This window comes from Dama dama, chromosome 21, assembly GCF_033118175.1.
Source record: "Dama dama isolate Ldn47 chromosome 21, ASM3311817v1, whole genome shotgun sequence".
NCBI classification, from domain to species: Eukaryota; Metazoa; Chordata; class Mammalia; order Artiodactyla; family Cervidae; genus Dama; species Dama dama.
In genome coordinates, this window is record NC_083701.1 from 62,921,855 (window position 1) to 62,943,689 (window position 21,835).

Genomic DNA, 21,835 nt, shown 5'->3' on the forward strand with positions numbered 1-21,835 from the left:
ATACTTAATTATTGGTAGAGAGAAAACTTAAATTTTATTATGATAAAGAAGATTCTACATTAAAGAGAATTCATTTAATTTTTGAATAAACACAGCTTTTAAGGTTTGAGAGACTAGTTCCTAAAGACATTAAAGGAAACGGGGTAACTGGTAAAATATTTAAGATGAAAGGCAAGGTTGATGGAAATCACTCCTACGAACAAATACTTTGATTCAACCAGGTTAAAGATTTATAGTGTCCAAGGCTTTGACTGGCAATGAATAAGTTCTAGGAACTGACACAGCAGTTTAGGTCTCTGCAGCTGATAAAGGATCTACAACAAATTCAGACATGACAATGAATCTGTTTTAAGTCTGCCCTACATATAGAGATTGCACTATATTGTAAAGTATATATACTTCTTGAGAGCTCTAAGCAATAATGAGCCAAAGTAATTAATGTGTATGTGCAAACACTTATGATGTCATTCTAACAAATAAAAAAATGGTATGGAAGTAGGAATTGAATAGAATCAAGAAGCGTATACACTGGGCTATGATCCAAAGTCCACAAAGTTTCTGACAGTGTATGTAAAATTTAGTAGACATATACATTGTTCTGGGGGAAAGGCTTTTATAACATTCTCAAAGAAGTCCATAGCACAAAAAAAAGATAAGAAGTACTTCAAAAAAAACATAAATGGGAAACAAATAAACAAAAAACCCAGATTAGCTAGTAAGAAACCTCTCGTAAGAAAGATGTTTATTTAGGGTCATTAATCTTAAAATAAAAACAGTAAAAGAAATTTTAGGGATCTTACATGTATTATGGGTGTTTGTATTTTATGGCCTGCAACACTTTAAAAGCAAGGACCCCACCCCTCCAAAAAAAAAGATATATAGGTATACTTCACTAAGAAAGATGAAAGATTTTTGGCCAAAAACGCCATAAACTTTAAAGCAAATAACTGTACTACAGGGTCTGCATTTATAGAATACAAGGAGGCTCTTCAAACTGCTAAGAAATTTAACAGAAAAATTAAGTAAATGATATGAAATAACTCATAAAAGAGCAAATTAAGTGGCCAATAAACACTGAAAAGCTGTCCATCTACGTTAATAATCAAAGTGAGTGAAGTCGCTCAGTCGTGTCCGACTCTTTGCGACCCCGTGGATTGTAGCCTACCAGGCTCCTCCATCCATAGGATTCTGCAGGCAAGAATACTGGAGTGGGTTGCCATTTCCTTCTCCAGGGGATCTTCCAGACCCAGGGATCGAACCCAGGTCTCCCACATTGGAGATAGACGCTTTAACCTCTGAGCCACCAGGGAAGCCCCCCTTAGGAACATACAAATTAATGTAAACAAAAGGAACTGTCAATTTATAAAAAAGCAAACTCAATGGCCAATAAACATTTGAAAAGTTGCTCAAACATCTGGTTTATTTCTCTTCAGTATGAAGGATTTCCTTTAGGATTTCTTACAGTGTAGTTCTACTGGTGATAGATTCTTTCATACAAGAACTGCCTTTATTTTGTCTTCATTCATAAACGTTACATATTTTTTATTTAGAATTTTGAGTTGAGGGGCTTTTTAAAAATTTTTCATAATTTAGTGATGTTTATCTTTTGATCCCTACACTTTCCTATGAGAAGTAAGCGAACAATAAAAATTCAGTCCTCTTGCATGTAATGTGTCATTTTTTCTCTTTTTCCATACCTTCAAGATGTGTTCTTTATCTGTGGCTGTCAACAGTTGGATTATGATGTGGATATGCATGGCCTTCTTTGTGGGTTTATCTTACTAATCTTTCCGCCCTCATTTCTGGCCTATATGTAGCACTCAATAAATATCTGCTAAATGCTAAATGAACTGCTAAAGGGAAAAAAAAATCAAGTCATCATCTGTAATTTTGACAGAATACAGAGGAAGCCTGGAACACAGGCTAAAGCAATCACTCACAAAAAGAGGTTTACTTGGAGTCTCATGTTTTACCATTAAAATTTAGGTTAATCTGGCACACAAGGATATCAAATAGTATTTTCAAAGATTGTGAGTATTTATAAAATAATAAGATAAACAATTGTTAATAAAATTACATTTCCTTAGCATGTTTATTTCTGAAAACTGAAACTGTTAGTGGCTCAGTAGTGTCCAACTCTTTGGAAGCCCACTGACTACAGCCCACCAAGATCCTCTGTCCATGGGATTCTCCAGGCAAGAATACTTGTGCATGTGGCCATTCCCTTCTCCAGGGGCTCTTCCCAACCCAGGGATCAAACCCAGGTCTCCTGCATTGCAGCCAGATTCTTTACTATCTGAACCACCAGGGAAGCCCATTTCTGAAAAGAGTTTTCAAGTAAATCCTTCAGCGATTAGACATGATGTGTTTGCCTTCATAGATTCCTAATGAAGCAATTTTCAGAGGTGTGGAGATGTAATGGGCTATATGGATAAAGCTACATGTAAAGTCTCAAATTCAAACTTGTACCATTGATTCAGTGTATTAACTAGTGTTATATTGCTTTATCCTCTCAATACATGTTTGATAGTGTGGTTTAAAATTTTAAGTCAAAGACTTGTTAAAATTGGGAAAAAAACAAAAACAACCTCCCTTATCTATTTATTATGCAGATATCTGTTTAATCGGGCTTCTTTAGTGGCTCAGTGGTAGAATCCGCCTGCCAAGCAGGAAACACAACTTGGATTCCTGGGTCAGGAAGATCCCCTGGAGAAGGAAATGGCAATCCACTCCACTATTATTGCTTGGGAAACTCCATTGACAGAGGAGCCTTGTGGGCTACAGTCTATGGGGTCACAAAAAAGTCAGATAGGACTTAGCAACCAAACTACAACAATCAACAACAAATCTTTGAGTACTTGATTCTTCAAAGTGCTGTACGGTTTTGTAGCTTCCAGTTCCTTCAGGAATACTGCCACATTACACCAGGGATATTCATGGTAATTTACATCAGTTCAGTTCAGTTGCTCAGTCGTGTCTGACTCTTTGCGACCCATGAATCGCAGCACACCAGGCCTCCCTGTCCATCTCCCGGAGTTTACCCAAACTCATGTCCATCGAGTCGGTGATGCCATCCAGCCATCTCATCTTCTGTTGTCCCCTTCTCCTCTTGCCCCCAATCCCTCCCAGCATCAGGGTCTTTTCCAATGAGTCAACTCTTCGCATGAGGTGGCCAAAGTACTGGAGTTTCAGCTTCAGCACCAGTCCTTCCAAAGAACACCCAGGACTGATCTCCTTTAGGATGGACTGGTTGGATCTCCTTGCAGTCCAAGGGACTCTCAAGAGTCTTCTCCAACACCACAGTTCAAAAGCATCGATTCTTCGGCGCTCAGCAACCCACTCCAGTACTCTTGCCTAGAGAATCCTGTGAATACAGGAGCCTGGTAGGCTGCGGTCCATAGGGCCGCATAGAGTTGGACACGACTGAAGCGACTTAGCATGCATGCATGCATTGGAGAAGGAAATGGCAACCCTCTCCAGTGTTCTTGCCTGGAGAATCCCAGGGATGGAGGAGCCTGGTGGGCTGCCGTCTATGGGGTCGCACAGAGTCAGACATGACTTATGCGACTTTGCAGCAGCAGCAGCTTTCTTCACAGTCCAACTCTCAAATCCATTACATAGATCTCAAGGTTTTTATCAGAGTCAATCTGAACTATCAAAATGACATTTATACAGCATTTCAGAACTTGCAAAGTTATTTTCATAAATATCTCACTTAAAGTTCCCAACAACCTTGTGATCAAGTTTGGATATAGCAGTTGGTAGCAGTTTAACAAAAGTTGGTTTATTAGGACGCATCAAGAAAGAAAAGTAGAATTAAATGCATAGATAAAATTCATTACATTTTGGGTACAAAGGGATTCTCAGGGCATGAGGTTCTTTCAGCCTTCATTTCTCAAAAAGAAAAAAAACAAAACAAAACAGTCTTTGGTGTTTGGGGAGCAACAGCAAGGAGCCCCTAGAAATCAAGTGATTGAGGAAATGTAGAAAGAAAAGGGCAGACATAATAAGGGAATACCAGGCCAAAAATAAATTATGTGATGACTTGACTTAGAACTGCTTTATATTTAAACAAAAACAATAAAACATGAGCTTAATTCTAAACAAGGTGAATATCTAAAGGAGATATTCCAGAGCTCTAGTTTTGAGCCACAGTCTTACCTTTAATAAGACACAGAAATCACAATACTATTCCGTATGAAAGTGAAGTGAAAGTTACTCAGTTGTGTCCGACTCATTGTGACCCCATGGACTATACAGTCCATGGAATTCTCCAGGCCAGAATACTGGAGTAGGTAGCCTTTCCCTTCTCCAAGGGGTCTTCCCAACCCAGGGATCAAACCCAGGTCTCCCATATTGCAGGCGGATTCTTTACCAGCTGAGCCACAAGGAAGCCCAAGAATACTGGAGTTGGTAGCCTATCTTTTCTCCAGTGGATCTTCCGACCCAGGAATTAAACAAAAGTCTCCTGCATTGCAGGCAAATACTTTACCAACTGAGCTATCAGGGAAACCCAACTAATCTTAATTTTTTTTTCTTTACTTTGATATATGAGTATATATATCAAAGTATATATATATCAAAGTGTATATATATCAGTGTGTATATATATATATATATGAGTTTATATTTCAAAGTAAAATAAAAAAATTAAGAATAATAATAGGAGTTGCTGTTGTTGAGTCACTAAGTCATATCTGACTCTTTAGAACTCCATGGACTGTAGCATGCCAGGCTCCTCCATCCTCCATTATCTCCCAGAGTTTGCTCAAATTCATTTCCATTGAGCTGGTGATGCTATCTAACCATCTCATCCTCCACTGGCCCCTACTCCTTTTGCCTTCCATCTTTCCCAGCATCAGGGTCTTTTAGAGACCCAGGCTAAAACACCAACAGGAGCAGAATTCATCCTTAGATGGGATAGCTATGGGTAACGAGATTATGTGCAGTAGGACAATCCTTCCAAGGCTACAATGAATACTAAAATAAGTCCTCAAAATATAAAGTCTCTGGTAGGTAACTCCAAATAGCAGTAAGCTGTTTTTTTTTTTTTTTAGCTTTTAATGGGAGGGTAACTGCTTTACAATGCTGTATTGGTTTCTGCCATACAACAACATGAATCAGTCATAATTTTATATATATATATGTATATATCCCCTTCCTCTTTAGCCTCCCTCCTACCTCCCATCCCACCTCTCCTGGTCATCACCAAGCATCTGGCTGGGCTCCCTCTGTTATGGAGCAGCTTCACGATAGCTGTCAATTTCACATATGATAGAGTACATATATCAACGCTAATTTCTCAGCTCATCCCACCCCGTTTCCTCTGCTATGTCTGCAAGTGTGTACTCTATGTCTGTGTCATCATTCCATCCCTGCAAATACATTCATCACTACTATTTTTCTGGATTATATATACATATATATATATATATATATATATACACACACACACACACACACACACACACACACACACACACACATATATATATATGTCTATTATGTAGGGATTGAGTTACTAATGGGCTTCCCTTGTGGCTCAGCTGGTAAAGAATCTACCTGCAGTGTGGGAGACCTGGGTTTGATCCCTGGGTTGGGAAGATCCTCTGGAGAAGGGAAAAGCTACCTACTCCAGTATTCTGGCCTCGAGAATTGCATGGACTACAGTCCACTGGGTTGCAAAGAGTTGGACATGACTGAGTGACTTTCACTGAGCTGCTACTAAATATAAACTATGAATAAAAAACTGTCTTACTACTGCCAAAAGCTTCTTCATACCCCTTTATGATCGACCCCTCCTGTCACTCCCTCCTCCTTCCCTACTCCTGCCCTGCCTCCAGGCAACAAGGAACTTACTTTCTGCCACAATGTAGAGGTTCACTATCATAACATTATATGTAAGTGGAATTATACAGTAAGGACTCTTTTTTTGGTCTGGGCTCCTTCACTCAGTGTAATGCTTGTAATATTCATCAATGACTTTACATTTTATCAATAGCTTGTCTTTTTTATGGCTGAATAGTATTACATTGTATGGATAGGATATAATTTGGTTAATTCACTTACTGATGAACATTTGGGTGATGTTTAGTTTTGGGCTATACAAATAAAGCTGTTTAATACACCAATGTAAAATATGCAGGTTAGGAAGCAACAGTTAGAACTGGACATGGAACAACAGACTGGTTCCAAATAGGAAAAGGAATATGTCAAGGCTGTATATTGTCACCCTGCTTGTTTAACTTATATGCAGAGTACATCATGAGAAACGCTGGGCTGGAAGAAGCACAAGCTGAAATCAAGATTGCTGGGAGAAATATCAATAACCTCAGATATGCAGATGACACCACCTTATGGCAGAGAGTGAAGGGGAACTAAACAGCCTCTTGATGAAAGTGAAAGAGGAGAGTGAAAAAGTTAGCTTAAAGCTCAACATTCAGAAAACTAAGATCATGGCATCTGGTCCCATCACTTCATGGGAAATAGATGGGGAAAAAGTAGAAACAGTGTGAGACTTTATTTTGTTGGGCTCCAAAATCACTGCAGATTGTGACTGCAGCAATGAAATTAAAAGACACTTACTCCACGGAAGGAAAGTTATGAACAACCTAGATAGCGTATTAAAAAGCAGACACGTATTAAAAAGCAGACACATTACACTGCCAACAAAGGTCCATCTAGTCAAGGCTATGGTTTTTCCAGTGGTCATGTATGGATGCAAGAGTTGGACTGTGAAGAAAGCTGAGCGCCGAAGAATTGATGCTTTTGAACTGTGGTGTTGGAGAAGATTCTTGAGAGTCCCTCCGACTGCAAGGAGATCCAACTCGTTCATCCTAAAGGAGATCAGTCCTGGGTGTTCTTTGGAAGGACTGATGCTAAAGCTGAAACTTCAATACTTTGACCTCCTCATGCGAAGAGTTGACTCATTGGAAAAGACCCTGATGCTGGGAGGGACTGGGGGCAGGAGGAGAAGGGGACGACAGAGGATGAGATGGTTTGATGGCATCACCGACTCAGATGAGTTTGAGTTTACTCAAAGTTTGAGTAAACTCCGGGAGTTGGTGATGGACAGGGAGGCCTGGCGTGCTGCCATTCATGGGGTTGCAAAGAGTCAGACACGATTGAGCAACTGAACTGAACTGAAAAGTCTCTGCATGCATGTACATTATTGTTTCTCTGAAGAAATACTTAGGGAGGAATGACTGGGTTGGTTGTAAAGTTTTTCATTTTTTTTTTCCAGGAACTTTCAAGTTGTTTCCAAAGCTGTTACGTAATTCCCATCATTAGTACACAACGAGTTATAGTTGGTTCACAATGCTTCATCTTTTAAACTTTAGCCAATCTAATAGGCGTATAGTGTTACGTCTTCTTGTTTTATTTTCCCCTGATGAATAATGATGAGCATCTTTTCATGTGTTTATTGACCAGTCATACATCTTGTGTGATACTAATCTTTTCCCCATTATGTGTACTGATATTTTATTTATTGCTCTGTCTTCATGTCATCGATTAGAAAGGATTCCTTAAATTTCTGGGAACAGTTTGATAAAGGTGTTGCTATACTTCTTCCAAGTGTCTGGATTTCTGCTATCTTAATGATACTTTCAAGGAGAAAATGTTTTTAAAACTGATTATACCCAATATCTAGATCAATTTGGGGACAGCTGCCATAAACAATATTGTCTCCTAATCTATGAACAGGTATCTCTCTCCAGTTAGATGTTCAAGTTCTCTCAGCAATGTTTTGGTTTTCAAGGTAGAGATCTTGGACATGTGATGTTAAATTCATTTGTGTATATTTGTTGGCATCAATGTGAAAGGGACTGATTCATTATTCCATTTCCCAATTTTTGGCTGCTAGTACAGAAAAATACAGTTGGTTTTTAGACATTAACCTTGTCTTCTACAACCAGAATGTTTATTAGTTCTAGTAATAGCTTAATTCCTCAGGGAATTTCTATAACTAATTTGATCATATGAAAATAGGGAGAGTTTTAGTTCTTTTATCTTTAGTCCTTTATTTCTTTTGCTTGGTTATTTATTTCTTTTTAATTGCAATGGCTAAGATGGTCAGTATGACATAGAGGTGATGTAAGAAGGCATTCTGTGTTTTTCTTGATCTTAGTGGAAAACAATTCAATAGTTTGCAATTAAGTGTGGCATGTGGTTTTTCACATATTTCTTTTATGAGTTACTGTTTACTGCCCAGATATTTATAGTTTTCCTAGTTAATTATTGATGTCTCATATAATACGACTATGGTTAATATACTGATTTTAATTCTCTTCATACAATGAGACCATGTATATCTGAAAATAATGTGCATTCCATGGTTGTTGAATATAGTGTTCTATAAATGTCAATCAGATGAAAGTGGGTTCACAAGTATTTTTCATATCTTCTGTATCTCCAATTATTTATTTTTCATCTAACTATTTAACAATCACTGAGAGAGATGGGATAATAATTTCCTAATATGACTGAATAGAAATGCCTATTTTTTCCTTTAATTCTGTCCATTTTTCTTTCATTTCCTTTATCTCTGAGAATACTCCTTTATGTCTATTTTATTTGACATTAAAATAAACAAATCCATCTTTCTTATGCTGTTTGTATGTTTTCCCATGCATGTATTTTATCCTGTTTCTTTATACTTCAAGTGTTTCTCTGTTATGCAATGTATAGTAGAGTGCTGCTTTTTTTACTACTCTATTATGAGCAGCTGGACCAGGGATCAGCAAATTTTCTGGAAATGGTCAAACAGTAAACATTCTATACTTCTTAAGCCATAGTGTTCTCCCTTGCTGTTACTTAATTCTGTGGCTGTAGTGGTCCCACCTGCCAACGTAGGAGATGTAAGAGACTTGGGTGCGATTCCTGGATCCAGAAGACCCCCTGCAGGAGGACACGGCAACCTATTTCAGTACTGTTGGTGTGGAGAATCCCATGCAGAGGAGCCTGGTGGGTTATGATCCAAAGGGTCGCAAAGAGTCAGACACCACTGAAGCAACTTAGTATGCACGCACCTTATGATGGCAATCTTGGACACTATGTAAAAATGTGGGTGTAGTCTAATTTGCCTGCAGGCCTTAATCTGCTGAATCCTGGTCTAAAATTCCACCTGTTAAGATCATAACCTTTAACGTAATACTTGTTAAACCAGGCTCAGCCCTGTAATTTTATTTTTTCATTTTCTATTTCTAACCTGTGTTATGTAACTCTTGTTATCATGGCTTCATTTCTCTAGATTATTTGAATTTTTTCAGTATTTCATTTTAATTTATCTATTGGTGTTTGGCTGTATCTCTTTGTATTCTTACTTTTTCTTAGGCTCAGCTGGTAAAGAATCCACCTGCAATGTGGGAGACCTGGGTTTGATCCCCGAGTTGGGAAGATACCCTGCAGAAGGGAAAAGCTACCCACTCCAATATTCTGGCCTGCAGAATTCCATCGACTGTATAGTCCATGGGGTTGCAAAGAGTCGGACACTACTGAGCACCTTTCACTTCACTAAGAAACTAAAATATATACAGAAAAACTTTCACAGCCTAAAGTTACACTGTAACACTTCATGAGATATTTAGAAATCTAAAAACCACTAAAGTTCCCTTAATGATGACATTTTCTTGTACATTATATCTATATACATTGGAAGGTCTAGCAGTCAGTGTTACACGTTTGCCTTCAACAGCCGTACGTATTTTTTTAAAGCAGCTTTGAAAAAACATTTACCAGCTATTTATCATTTCTGATGGTTTTATTTCTGAAGATTCAAGTTTTCATCTAGTATCATTCCCTTTTAACATGTAGAACTTCCTTCAGTATTTCTTGTAAAGCAGAGCCACTGGTAACAGATTTTCTTAGTTTTCCTTCATCTACAGTGTCTTTATTGCACTTCTGTTTCTGTGGATACACACACTGGCTTGAGAGTGCTTTTCTGTATGCATTTTAAATATATTGTTCCAATGTCTTCTGTTGTCTATTACTGTTCATGAGAAATCTGCAGTCATTCAAATCATTGTTAAAGTATATATAACGTATCTTCTTATAGCTGCTTTCAAGGTTTTTTTTATCTTTCTTGGTTCAGTATTTTAATCACAATGTCTCCAAACAGGTTTTCCTTTGAGTTTATCCTCAAAGATAAACTTGAGACTAGGTGAACTTCCTGAATATGTAAAAGCCTACCTCTTTCTGAAATTTTGGACAATTATTTATTAATATTTTTCTGGCTCCAGCTTTTTCTCCTTACTTTCTGGAATTCCAATTACATATATATTTGAACGTTTTGTCCCACAGTCACTAAGCTTTGATCTTTTTTAAAGTATCTTTTTTTTCCTTCTGTTTTTCAAATTCAATACTTTCTATGCTCTATGTTCAAGTTCAGTGATTCTTCTGTCACATGCAGACCACCTGTAACCTCAGACAGTACTTTTTTTTCATATATTGTATTTTCAATTCTCAAATCCTATTTGTTTTTATACTTTACTTCCCCATTATTAATTCTTACCTTTTTCATTCAGTGTTCCTTTCCTTTATACCTCATGAAGAAAATTTCAATAGCTGTTTTTAAGCCCTTTTTGCAGTTCAATTATTTAAAAAACAAATTGGCAACATCAATTTATATTGTTAGTTTTTGCTTTTTATTCCTCTGGAATATACAGAAATAATTAATGGGATAGACAGGCCAAGGTGGGCTTCTGTTACTATGGTAGAACTAAACTAAATCTATTTTTCCCCATTTAACACCTTTTATGATAAAGGATCTAACAAAAGTGAACCTGTCTCTCTACAATCTGCTTGCTAGAGCTGGCATATGAAAATATCATAAAATGGGTGGCTTAAAATAACAGAAATTGATAGTTTCATGGTTCTGGAGATATAGAGAGTCCCTACACAAGGTATCAGCAGGGCCATGATCTGGGACTCAAAAGAGTCCTTCATGCCTCTTATTCTCCTTCTAACGGTAGCCAGCAATTCTGCTATTCTTTGGCTTGCAGCTGGATCAGTCCAATCTCTGCATTCACAAGGCACTCTCCCTCTGTATCTTCACATCAACTTCCTCTGTGTATCTAATTCTAATTTCCCCCTTTTTATAAGGATATCAATCACAGTGGATGAGGGCTCACCCTAAGGACTTCATTTTAACTTGATTATCTCTATCCAATTAACAGATAAGGTCACATAATGAGATTCTAGATGTCAGAAATTCAACATATATTTTATGGGGGACAAAACTCAACCAAGAACAGTTTTTCTTCTGCTAGGAAATGAGTTTCAAAAACATTCAGAAGCAGCATTCAAAGAATAATTTGAGGGTGTAAGTCATTTTATAATTATTCCCTTTTATTCCACTATGGGTCATAATAAAATGGCAAATGGTTATTAAACTGGAGTATTTACTAATGCTGAAAGAAATTTATTAGTGATTATAAAAGAAATGACTTCTGCAATAGTGGATAAGCTATTAGTTTAATATAACTGCTTTATCATAATTCTAACTATTTGCATTTTTATAATAAAGCCATCACCAAGATACTAGCAGGTCTGATCTTGTCAAAATGCACAAATATATATAAAAATTAAGCCAAACTGTTTAATATACAGTATCTGGAGTGAGGCAAAGAGAAGAGGAGAAAGGAGGAGAATGGTATCAGTAATGAGGCTCTACAAAATACAGAAGAATAGTTGAAACCACTTTAAAAGACACTTTTAAAACTGGCTTGTAACTACTAATGCTGGGATAAACAAAGATTTATCAACACTGACCTGTCAAATCCAATAAAAATTTTAAAACTATTGTTTTAAAAATGTAATTACAAATATTATTCATACTAGAGTTTGCTTAGGGTCAAAGAAACAAGTATTAAATTGTATGCAATTAATAATTTGTATAAACCCAGGAGACCTGAATTCATACTAAATTATAAAACTGTCGAATATATGTGTTTGGCCTATTCCAACTGGAATGTTAAATGATTAACAAAATGCCTTTTTTAAACAGTCAACAGTGATTTCAAAAAAATACTACATGTTGAGCAAACGAAGCTCTGAGTGAGAATCTGATTAGAAATTACACTTGATCACTTCAATAGACTCTTTCAGTCTGACAATAAAGTAGTTCTTCACTGTTTAAAAACCTTACATCTGCAACTTATTTCATTCCATCAGCCAAAAAATGCATTTATGCTGCCACCGTTACATTTTCAGAAGAGTTTAAATTACAAAACTTGAGAGAACTTCAAAGCAATACTTAATCTAACCATTCTGATCTTGATGGCCTTGTTAAAAATAATTTGGGACACTTAACAGAAAAGAAACCCTTCAACAAAATGGGTAACAATTGTTCTTAAATCGTGTTATTTTAAATTTCCTTTCATAAATCAAATGTACCTACCTGGGGGTTTGAGCATTTTATCTCAAGTGACTCTAAGTCAACATGCAGACAGACAACAAATGAATGCCTCATATCAGGTCCTGTAGCGAGCAATTTTGGGGATGTAACAGCTAGTGTAGAGGTACAACCCATAGGTTCCACTAGGCAAAGTGTCACTTGTTTTCCAAAAAGGGTATATATGCTGAAATGATGCAAGTTGATTGTCCAAGGAAAAGCATCACCTGATAAAAGGGACAAAAGTGGTTAGGGAGGCAGACATACAAAAATATAGTTAACTGTCACTTGATATTAAGGTGTCTACTATCAATATTGGAAATAGAAAACACTATGGCATCATAAAAAACACACATTGTATCATAGACCAACATGTTAAATAGTTCACATGCTATAGAAGGGTTACTTCTTAATATTTGTATTTATTATACATACTGCTATATCAATAATTAAGTTACACTATAAAAGAAAAAACAGAAATTAAGGAATAAGATAAAAATATAAATAAGTTTTAACTTTGTATTCCCTCACTGGTCTACTAGTAGGTTGCACAGTGCAACTCCTGGGATGTATGTACCTTGGAAACCATAAAAAATGTATTAAATTAAGAAAAGGACTAAATGTGGCCCATGATCTGACTGCAGAATAATGAAAATAAATAAATAAATAGTTTCTTATGGTCTGTTGGAATGTCTGCATTAGAATCATGCAGATGCTGATATAAAACACAGATTCCTGGTTTCTACTTCAGACCTACTTAATCAGAAATCTCTGCACGTTCAAACTCAGGATGTATATCCACATCTTCAGGTGGATAACCTTACATATGTATAAAAGGATATATACGTGTGTGTATGTATATACACACACACTCACACACATATATTTGATTTTAAAAAATAAGTACTCATACATTTCAAGGTTAAGAGCAAAATTTTGCTGTTTTAAACTTTTTTCTTTTATAAATTTACCAAAGAAAAGAACTATCAGTATAAATTAATGAGACAAAACTTATCTTTTTTTAAATTGTGGCTACTGGTAAAATGCTTCATGAAATAGAATTTAAAAGTGTACTTGTATTAGAATATTTATATACATTCAATACTAGGATGCCAATTTGATGGAAAATATGTTCATATGACTTGTCTTTTTGACTCTGAAAAACTACTAGCACTTGTTAGTATGTTGTTGTTGTTGCCGAGTTGCCAAGTTATGTCAGACTCTTTGCGACCGCATGAACTGTAGCCTCCCAGGCTCATCTGTCCTTCACTATCTCCTGGAGCTTGCTGAAACTCATGTCCATTGAGTCAGTGATGCTATCTGACCATCTCGTCCTCTGTTGCCTGCTTCTGCTCCTGCTCTCAATCTTTCCAAGAATCAGGGTATTTTCCATTGAGTCAGGTGGCAACAGGTAGCCAAAGTATTAAGAGTTTCAGTTTCATCATCAGTCCTTCCAATGAATAGTCAGGATTGACTTCTTTCAGGATTGACTGATTTGATCTCCTTGCTGTCAGAGGGACTCTAAAGAGTCTTCTCCAGTACCACAGTTCGAAAGCATCAATTCTCTGGCACTCAGCCTTTTTTATGCTCCAACTTTCACATCTGTACATGACTACTGAAAAAACCACAGCTTTGACTATACAGATGTTTGTCGGCAAAAGTGATGTCTCCGATTTTAGTCATAGCTTTCCTTCCAAGGAGTAAGCATCTTTTAATTTCATTGCTGCAGTCACCACTCACAGTGATACTGGGGCCCAAGAAAATAAAGTCTGTCACTGTTTCCACATTTTCCCCTTCTATTTGTCATGAAGTGACGGGACCAGATGCCATGATCTTAGTTTTTTGAAAGCTGAGTTTTAAGCCAGCTTTTTCACTCTCCTCTTTCACTCTCATCAAGAGGCTCTTCAGTTCCTCTTCATTTTCTGCCATTAGAGTGGTATCATGTGCCTATCTGAGGATGTTGATATTTCTCCTGGCAATCTAGATTCCAGCTTGTGCTTCATCCAACCTGGCATTTCTCATGATGTACTCTGTATATAAGTTAAATAAGCAGGGTGACGGTAAACAGCCTTGATGTACTCCTTTCCCAATTTTGAACCTGTCCGTTGTTCCATGTCCGGTTCTAACTGTTGCTTCTTGATCTGCATACAGGCTTCTCAGAGGACAGGTAAGCTGGGCTGGTATTCCCATCTCTTTAAGAATTTCACAGTTTCCTGTGATCCACACAGTCAAAGGCTTTAGCATAGTCAAACAAGACTTGTCAACAGAGATAGGATAATATAGACTTTAAGTATCTGGATTGTTTTAAAACAAATTAAAAATATTTATCTTCTAATTAGAGAGGTACTAGTACCTCACTCAGAGAAGGCAATGGCAACACACTCCAGTACTCTTGCTTGGAAAATCCCATGGATGGAGGAGCCTAGTAGGCTGCAGTCCATAGGGTTGCTAAGAGTCGGGCACAACTGACAGACTTCACTTTCACATTTCACTTTCATGCACTGGAGAAGGAAATGGCAACCCACTCCAGTGTTCTTGCCTGGAGAATCCCAGGGACAGAGGAGCCTGGTGGGCTGCCGTCTATGGTGTCGCACAGAGTCGCACACGACTGAAGTGACTTAGCAGCAGCAGCAGTACCTCACTGAAAATAACTTAGAAAATACATAAAGAAAAAAAATCAAAACCAGTCATAATTCACCTCCTATTACCATTGTTCTATTTCCTTTTTTTTTCTCCCTTATAGTGTTGGCCATGTGTACACAGAGTTGAAACTAGGATCACATTGTACTTTTGGGCTCACGTTATTTTTTTGGTAAGGAAAAAGAAAAGATCAAGTAAATAACTAAGTAGATCATGCTGTAGATATATATATATATATAAAATATAAATATGCATTTGAATTGTGAATGGTGATATTGAAGGGGTACTACAAGATAGAGTCTCATAGGTTTGAACATTCAAAATGTCTTAATCAAGAAGCTAATAATATTAAACTTAAAAACTTTCAAGTTAAGACTTGAATAATAATATAATCATAGCCACACAGCAGTCCACAATAATTTGACTGGAAACAAAGAAAACTGCATAATAATATGTGGTCAGTACTGTGGTACTCTACCTGTCTTAAGACTTTAAATATTGTGCCCCCAAGAAGAATGACCAACTTTAAATCATCTGTAACTAATTCTCAAATTATTTTAAAATCTACACAAGGTTCCATGCTACTTACAAAATAAAGGCCTTGCCAAATTTGTCTTAAAATATTTTGGAATGATTTCAGGCTACATATTTTAAAATTGGTAGAGAGCTATATATAGTCTTTCAAATTTCATGTTATCCAAGAAATGCTAAATGATGATTATGTTGGATTAAAAAACACCACATTTAAATTCATGAAATTGAAAAAAAGAATTCCAAATGACACTGGTGCTATCTTAGATATGTGTGTCTTCTTTGGAATCAGATCATAAGTTGAAATTTGGTATACCATTTTCTAAGTCTTAAACAGAACCTTTTAAGGTAATGCTTTACATTCATTTATTTAGCAAGCAGATCATCTATTTTAAAAAGCACACTGTATCTAGAAGATAAGATCTTAATGTGCAATGACAAACATTTCCACAATTAATCACTATGAAAAAAATCACCAAAACGTTAACACATCATTATTGCACAACCATTCCTTTTAAACACACACACACACACACACACACACACACACACACATGCACAATAAAAAAAATAAAAGCACCTCATCTATTTACAACACTGGCAATATACTGTTCTGAGGAGTTGTTAAAATATGACAGACCACGACAGACCAGGACCATATACTATTCTGAGACCTTCAAGATTATTTCAGAAAAATTATTTATTGCTGGCAGAATTCAGAAAATGTCAAACAAATTGTCTAAAGAACAAGAAAAAGAAAGAAAGCAGAAAATTCCATTTCTGTGTGAATTTGTAAAACGTCTATATTAACAACAGAGAAAAGACTAGTGATAAATTAATTCTCAGAAAAATGATAATCAAATACTGAAGTACTTTGTACAAAATAATGTAAAAGAAAGTGAATATGACAAAGCTTTGGGACAAAATGAATAAATAAAATTCAATCTGAGACTATGTGATACATGTCAACAACTGGGAAGGGGGACTTGAGTAGATAATAGTAACTTAAAACTAAATGAAATTATAAAAATTACATGGTATGGATTTCCTCGCACAGGATCACATGTTGCTGACTTTGCACAACACAAAGCAGAAATAAAGGACCGATTTAGATAACAAAAGAAAGCACTATCGAGAGCAAAACAAAAATAAAAACAACGTATGAATGCACATTTCGACAATCACATTATCAATGTTGGCGTCACTGAACAGTGACTAGTTATACAGACCTGATCATATACATCTAATTTACAACCTTCAGTATTGGTGGGCAGGGATCGATATTCTGCAAAGATAATCAATCTTTCCCTTTCTAAAGATGCTGTACTTTCCTACAGGAAAAAGTGTATATAACTTTGTGCCTAGGTAAATAATCTTATAAAAATCAATATGGGAAATGAAGAAAGCTGGTTAATATTAGAGACTCTCTCAGTTTGCTTTCCTCTCATAACCTTCATCAAGTATCTTTAGAAACAAAAACAAAAGTGCCTTCCTCTACTCCTTAAGTCTTATCCCCATATCCAACAATACAGTATGACTCAGGTAGATTTTTATTTCAAATATGATTAGTGGAATCAGGAATATACTATTGCTAATTGCAAAGGTTCACAATTTGGAAACAGATACACTGTTTTATACAAACATAAATAAGCAAAAACTGCTGACACTGTTTCCCCAAACCACTTAGCACTAAATTGATTTAAAGACAGTTGAGATAAAAGACTTTCTTTAACTCTACATGATGTTAATTTAAACACTGGGAATGTTTGAGTAATGAAGGCATTTAAAAAACAGAAAACCTAATCAATTCCCCTGGCAGAAGGGAACTGCTGAAATGCCTGGAAGAAAAGGAAATGAAAATGAGCAATTATAATTTTATCTGCTCTGTAACCAAATTTCTACATTTAGAAGAAAATATTGCTTTGTATTAGAAAATGTAAAATGTATTGCATGTATAAACTAATAAAATTTATATTTAAAACCTCATGATTATTAAATAATGAAAAAAATAGATAATTCATTTCAAATTTGAGAGATATTTTCCTTTCTTTACCTCTAGAAACCCAAGTATTCAATGCTACGTACTATTCATTTCTGAAAATTATTACTGATTTAATAATAAATTAACCATCAACATTTCATTACTACATAAAGACATATAATACTTGTTTTTTTAAGTCTTTAAAACCTATGATTGCAATTATAAACAATGCAAAACCAGAAAAATTATTGCTTTTAAAAAACTAAAACAATCTCAAAGCCTCACACTGTCCTTCCAGCAATTAACTACTTAACAGTTTTAAAAGAAATGTCAAAATTATAGCAATGCTCTGTTTGTTTAGGTCATATGGTCAACTAACAAGATATATCCTCAGTTTCTACAGGTTGTCAAGAGATATTACAATTCTACATTATTTTCTAAAGCGATTTACCACTAACTAATGGCAAGCCTCACCTCACTTATTATTATACAAAGACACCTACATAATTAAGGAAACATTATCATAAAATATTTCTTGGGTCTCAAGACTCAGTGATATATGGATTATAACTTAAAAATAAATATTGGGTATTGTTTTCTATGGTTAGCTGGTTATTTTCTATGTTAGCTTTTTCTTAAATAACTGAATAGTCAATTATACTATATTAAGCTATTTAATTGAACACATATTTTACCAACACTGAAGTCTCAAACTTAAGACATGCTTAAGACATGATTCATTCTTCAAAACATTTTCAGATACATACATTGTATTTACAACAATAATAAACATACTTAAAGATTTACAACAGACATTCTAATTAATGAATACATTTATCATTTTCCTTAACACAACACATAATACATGTAGTCATTTTAGTCAATTTGAGCTAAATCTAGTATCTTCCGAAGACTTCTACAAAAGAATTGTTTACTGCTGTTAGATGAAAACCAAGAGACTAATATATGAAAGCTTTGCTATGCTATCTTTCCTAATAAATAAGCATTTGTTAGAAACAAAAGATACACATATATGTGTTCATTTTACATTACTGACTTAAGAGTAGGCATATCAATTCACTTAACTTGGTTTCTTGAGTGCCACAGAACACGACAATAACCACCTGCACAGAAGAATGAGCTGGATTTCACATCAGAGACCTCAGTAAGAATGAGCGCTCTAACTACCCCTTCTTGTTAGAGGAGAAATTCTAATTCCTAAATCCTTTCCTATTTCCACATGAAGTGCTAAAGCCAACCCATGCCTTTTCTGTTCACAGGAATATAGTAAAAGAATGCACTTAGTGACAAAAGGAAAGACAAAAGCGTAACAAATAAAGGGAAAAAAGTATTTTGTAAAAATATAAAAAGTAAAGCCTTGATAAATTTCACTTCTTTTATAATTTAGTATTACTATTTAAAGAATTTTTTTGAAAGGTAGGAAGTTCACGGATGACATACTCCTTCAGTTCAAGAAACTATTACAAATTCTAAATGAAGAGTTTGAAGCAATGACTTTGTGAAAATCTCGAAATGAAGGGAACAGTATGGAGGAAAATCTGAGTCCTAGAGATCATGTTTATCCATAACTTGGCACCTCAAATATGGCTCCATTCTCTGGAGCTCAGGTGTACCCCTTTAAAAACATGCTAAAGCTGACAGGTGTGATCAGGGACTTAGCTGTGAAATTAATGAATAGAGCAATTTTTGGTACTGAAAATAGTTGTTACTCTTTAACACAATATTCTATAATGTTTTCATTGACAGCTGATGGACAATCTAGGTCAAATAGATACCTAAGGACATAAAAAAAGAAACAAGGAAGTCAGATATGTGAAAATCTTACAGATTTGTAAACCAACAGTGAAAAGGTGATAGGTTAAGTATAGACTAGACGAGAATATCTAGTAAAGCTATACATGTGAAGAAGAAAGTATATAGAGAAAAGAGCCCGAAAAAGATATTCAAAAAAAGCAGCCATTATTCACAGAAAATGAATCAAGGCAAGTGGTTATTCCTGAAGTTAAGAAAGAATTTCAAAAACCAATCAACGAATATCAAGGGTTAGAAGTTTTCCACTGGATTTCCATGTAACAGGTTTATTCTGTTAACTGAGTAAGCTGAAAGAAATGTTAGCATTTTTATATGACAAGCATTTAAATAAGAAAGTTATAATTTATGAAGCAAGTTACTTAAAAACATAGTGCATAGAATATAGTATGCACTCAATAAATATTTACTCTATGAAGGAAGGAGGGAAAGAAGCTAGGAAAGAAAGGAGAAAGGGAGGGAAGGATGGACAGAGATGGATAAATGAATAAAAATGGGTTGGTCCTAAGCAATGAGCAGACTAAAGACTTATTTCAGGTAAGGTAGATTTACTTGTTAAACAAGTTATTTACTGACATAAATATATACTAGATGTTATTCAGGAGACCCCAGTTCGATTCCTGGGTCAGGAAGATCCACTGGAGAAGGGATAGGCTAACCACTCCAATATTCTTGGGCTTCCCTTATGGCTCAGCTGGTAAAGAATCTGCCTGCAATGCAGGAGACCTGGGTTTGATCCCTGGGTTTGGAAGATCCCCTGGAGAAGGGAAAGGCTACCCACTCCAGTATTCTGGCCTGGAGAATTTCATGGACTGTATGTATAGTCTGTGGGGTCTCAAAGAGTCGGAAATGGCTAATCAACTTTAAATGTAAAATTAGATGTTATTCAAGGACCAAGGGAGAGGGCAGTGAACAATACAGCCTCACTATTCCCATGGAGTTTGCACTGTAGCTGTGGAAAGAAGTATAATAAAATAATAATTTAATGAAATACAGTATTTTGATAGTTGTAGATGTTCTGCCAACAATTAAGCAGGATAACAGAACAGAGTGCTGCCACTTTAAGATAGGATAGTCCAGAAAAGCCACTCAGATAAAATGACATTCCACAGAGACAAAAGGCATGAAGTTACTTAGGAAAAAAAATATTCCAGAAGGTGAATACTAAGTATAAAGGTCCTGCATCAGGAAACTATTTGGATGGGAAGTGGCCAATGCTTTCATTAAAGTAATGAAGAGGCTGTATGCTGGGTAGGGAAAATAATTAGATAACCTTGAGAAAAGCATGAAAGTGAAAGTGTTAGGAACTCAGTCTTGTTGGACTCTCTGTGACCCCATAGACTGTAGCCTGCCAGGCTACTCTGTCCGTGGAATTCTCCAGGCAAAAATACTGGAGTGGGTTGCCTTGCCCTTCTCCAGGGGATCTTCCCAATCCAGGGATTGAGCCCAGGTCTCTGGCATTGCAAGCAGACTCTTTAACATCTGAGCCAGGAGGGAAAGTGGTCTCCAACAGCTTTTATAGGGAGTGGAAAGGCATTAAAGGAATCATTAAAAGTTTACAAAGTTACCAATGAGGGCTAGAAGTCATCAAAAAAAAAAGATGACACCAAACACCAAACACACTGTCAAGAACTTCAGTAAAGAAGCTCAAATGTCAAACAGCTGGAACAATCCAAGGCTACATTCCGTCCAAGAAACTGAGAATCCACAGCATCCAAAATACATGAACAACTCAACTTTATCATAAAAACAATCTGATTAAAAAAATGGGCAGAGTACCTGCACAGACGTTTTTCCAAAGGAGACATACAGATGGCCAACAGACACAGGAAAAGATGCTCAACAAAACTAACCACTAGGGAAACGCAAATCAAAACCACAATGAGATGACATCTCACATCTGTCAGAACGGCTGTTATCAAAAGACGATAAATAACAAGTGTTGGGGAGGAGGCAGACAAAAGGGCACCCTTTGTGCACTGTTGATGAGAACGTAAATTGGTACAAACATTATGGAAAAAAGTATGAAAGCTTCTCAAAAAATTAAAAACGGAACTACCACACCATTTAGCTATTCCACTTCAGGGTATTGATCCAATGAAAACAATAAGACCACTAGAAAATGGTATGTGTACCACAATGTTCAGAGGAGCATTATTCACAATATCCAATATATAGAAGAAAGCTCACTGTCTATCATTAGATGAATAAAGAAAACGTGATATTCGAGGGGGCTATCAAACAGGATGGAAGAGTGAAGGACACTGAACTCACCTTCCCCAACAAACATCAAAAAAACATCTACACGTGGAGCAGCTCTAACTGAAAACAAACTGGAGACTGGCAAAAAACAGCAGTTAATTACATAGAACAATGAATATAAAACTATACTACTGGGTTACAACACATAGAGACATAATACATATATGAACAGAAAGGAAGAGAGAACAGAACTATGTTCA

At 36.0% G+C, this 21,835-nt stretch overlaps 1 protein-coding gene across 9 annotated transcripts in view; it reads right to left on the reverse strand.

Moving 5' to 3' along the window:
* The window catches only part of VPS13B (vacuolar protein sorting 13 homolog B), a 771,473-nt gene that overhangs the window by 385,084 nt on the left and 364,554 nt on the right, over positions 1-21,835 (reverse strand). For all 9 annotated transcript variants that reach the window (XM_061123681.1, XM_061123682.1, XM_061123678.1 and 6 more), the window contains one exon: positions 12,398-12,618. In XM_061123681.1, coding sequence (XP_060979664.1) covers positions 12,398-12,618 — 221 coding nt within the window. The remainder of the gene's footprint in view (positions 1-12,397; positions 12,619-21,835) is intronic.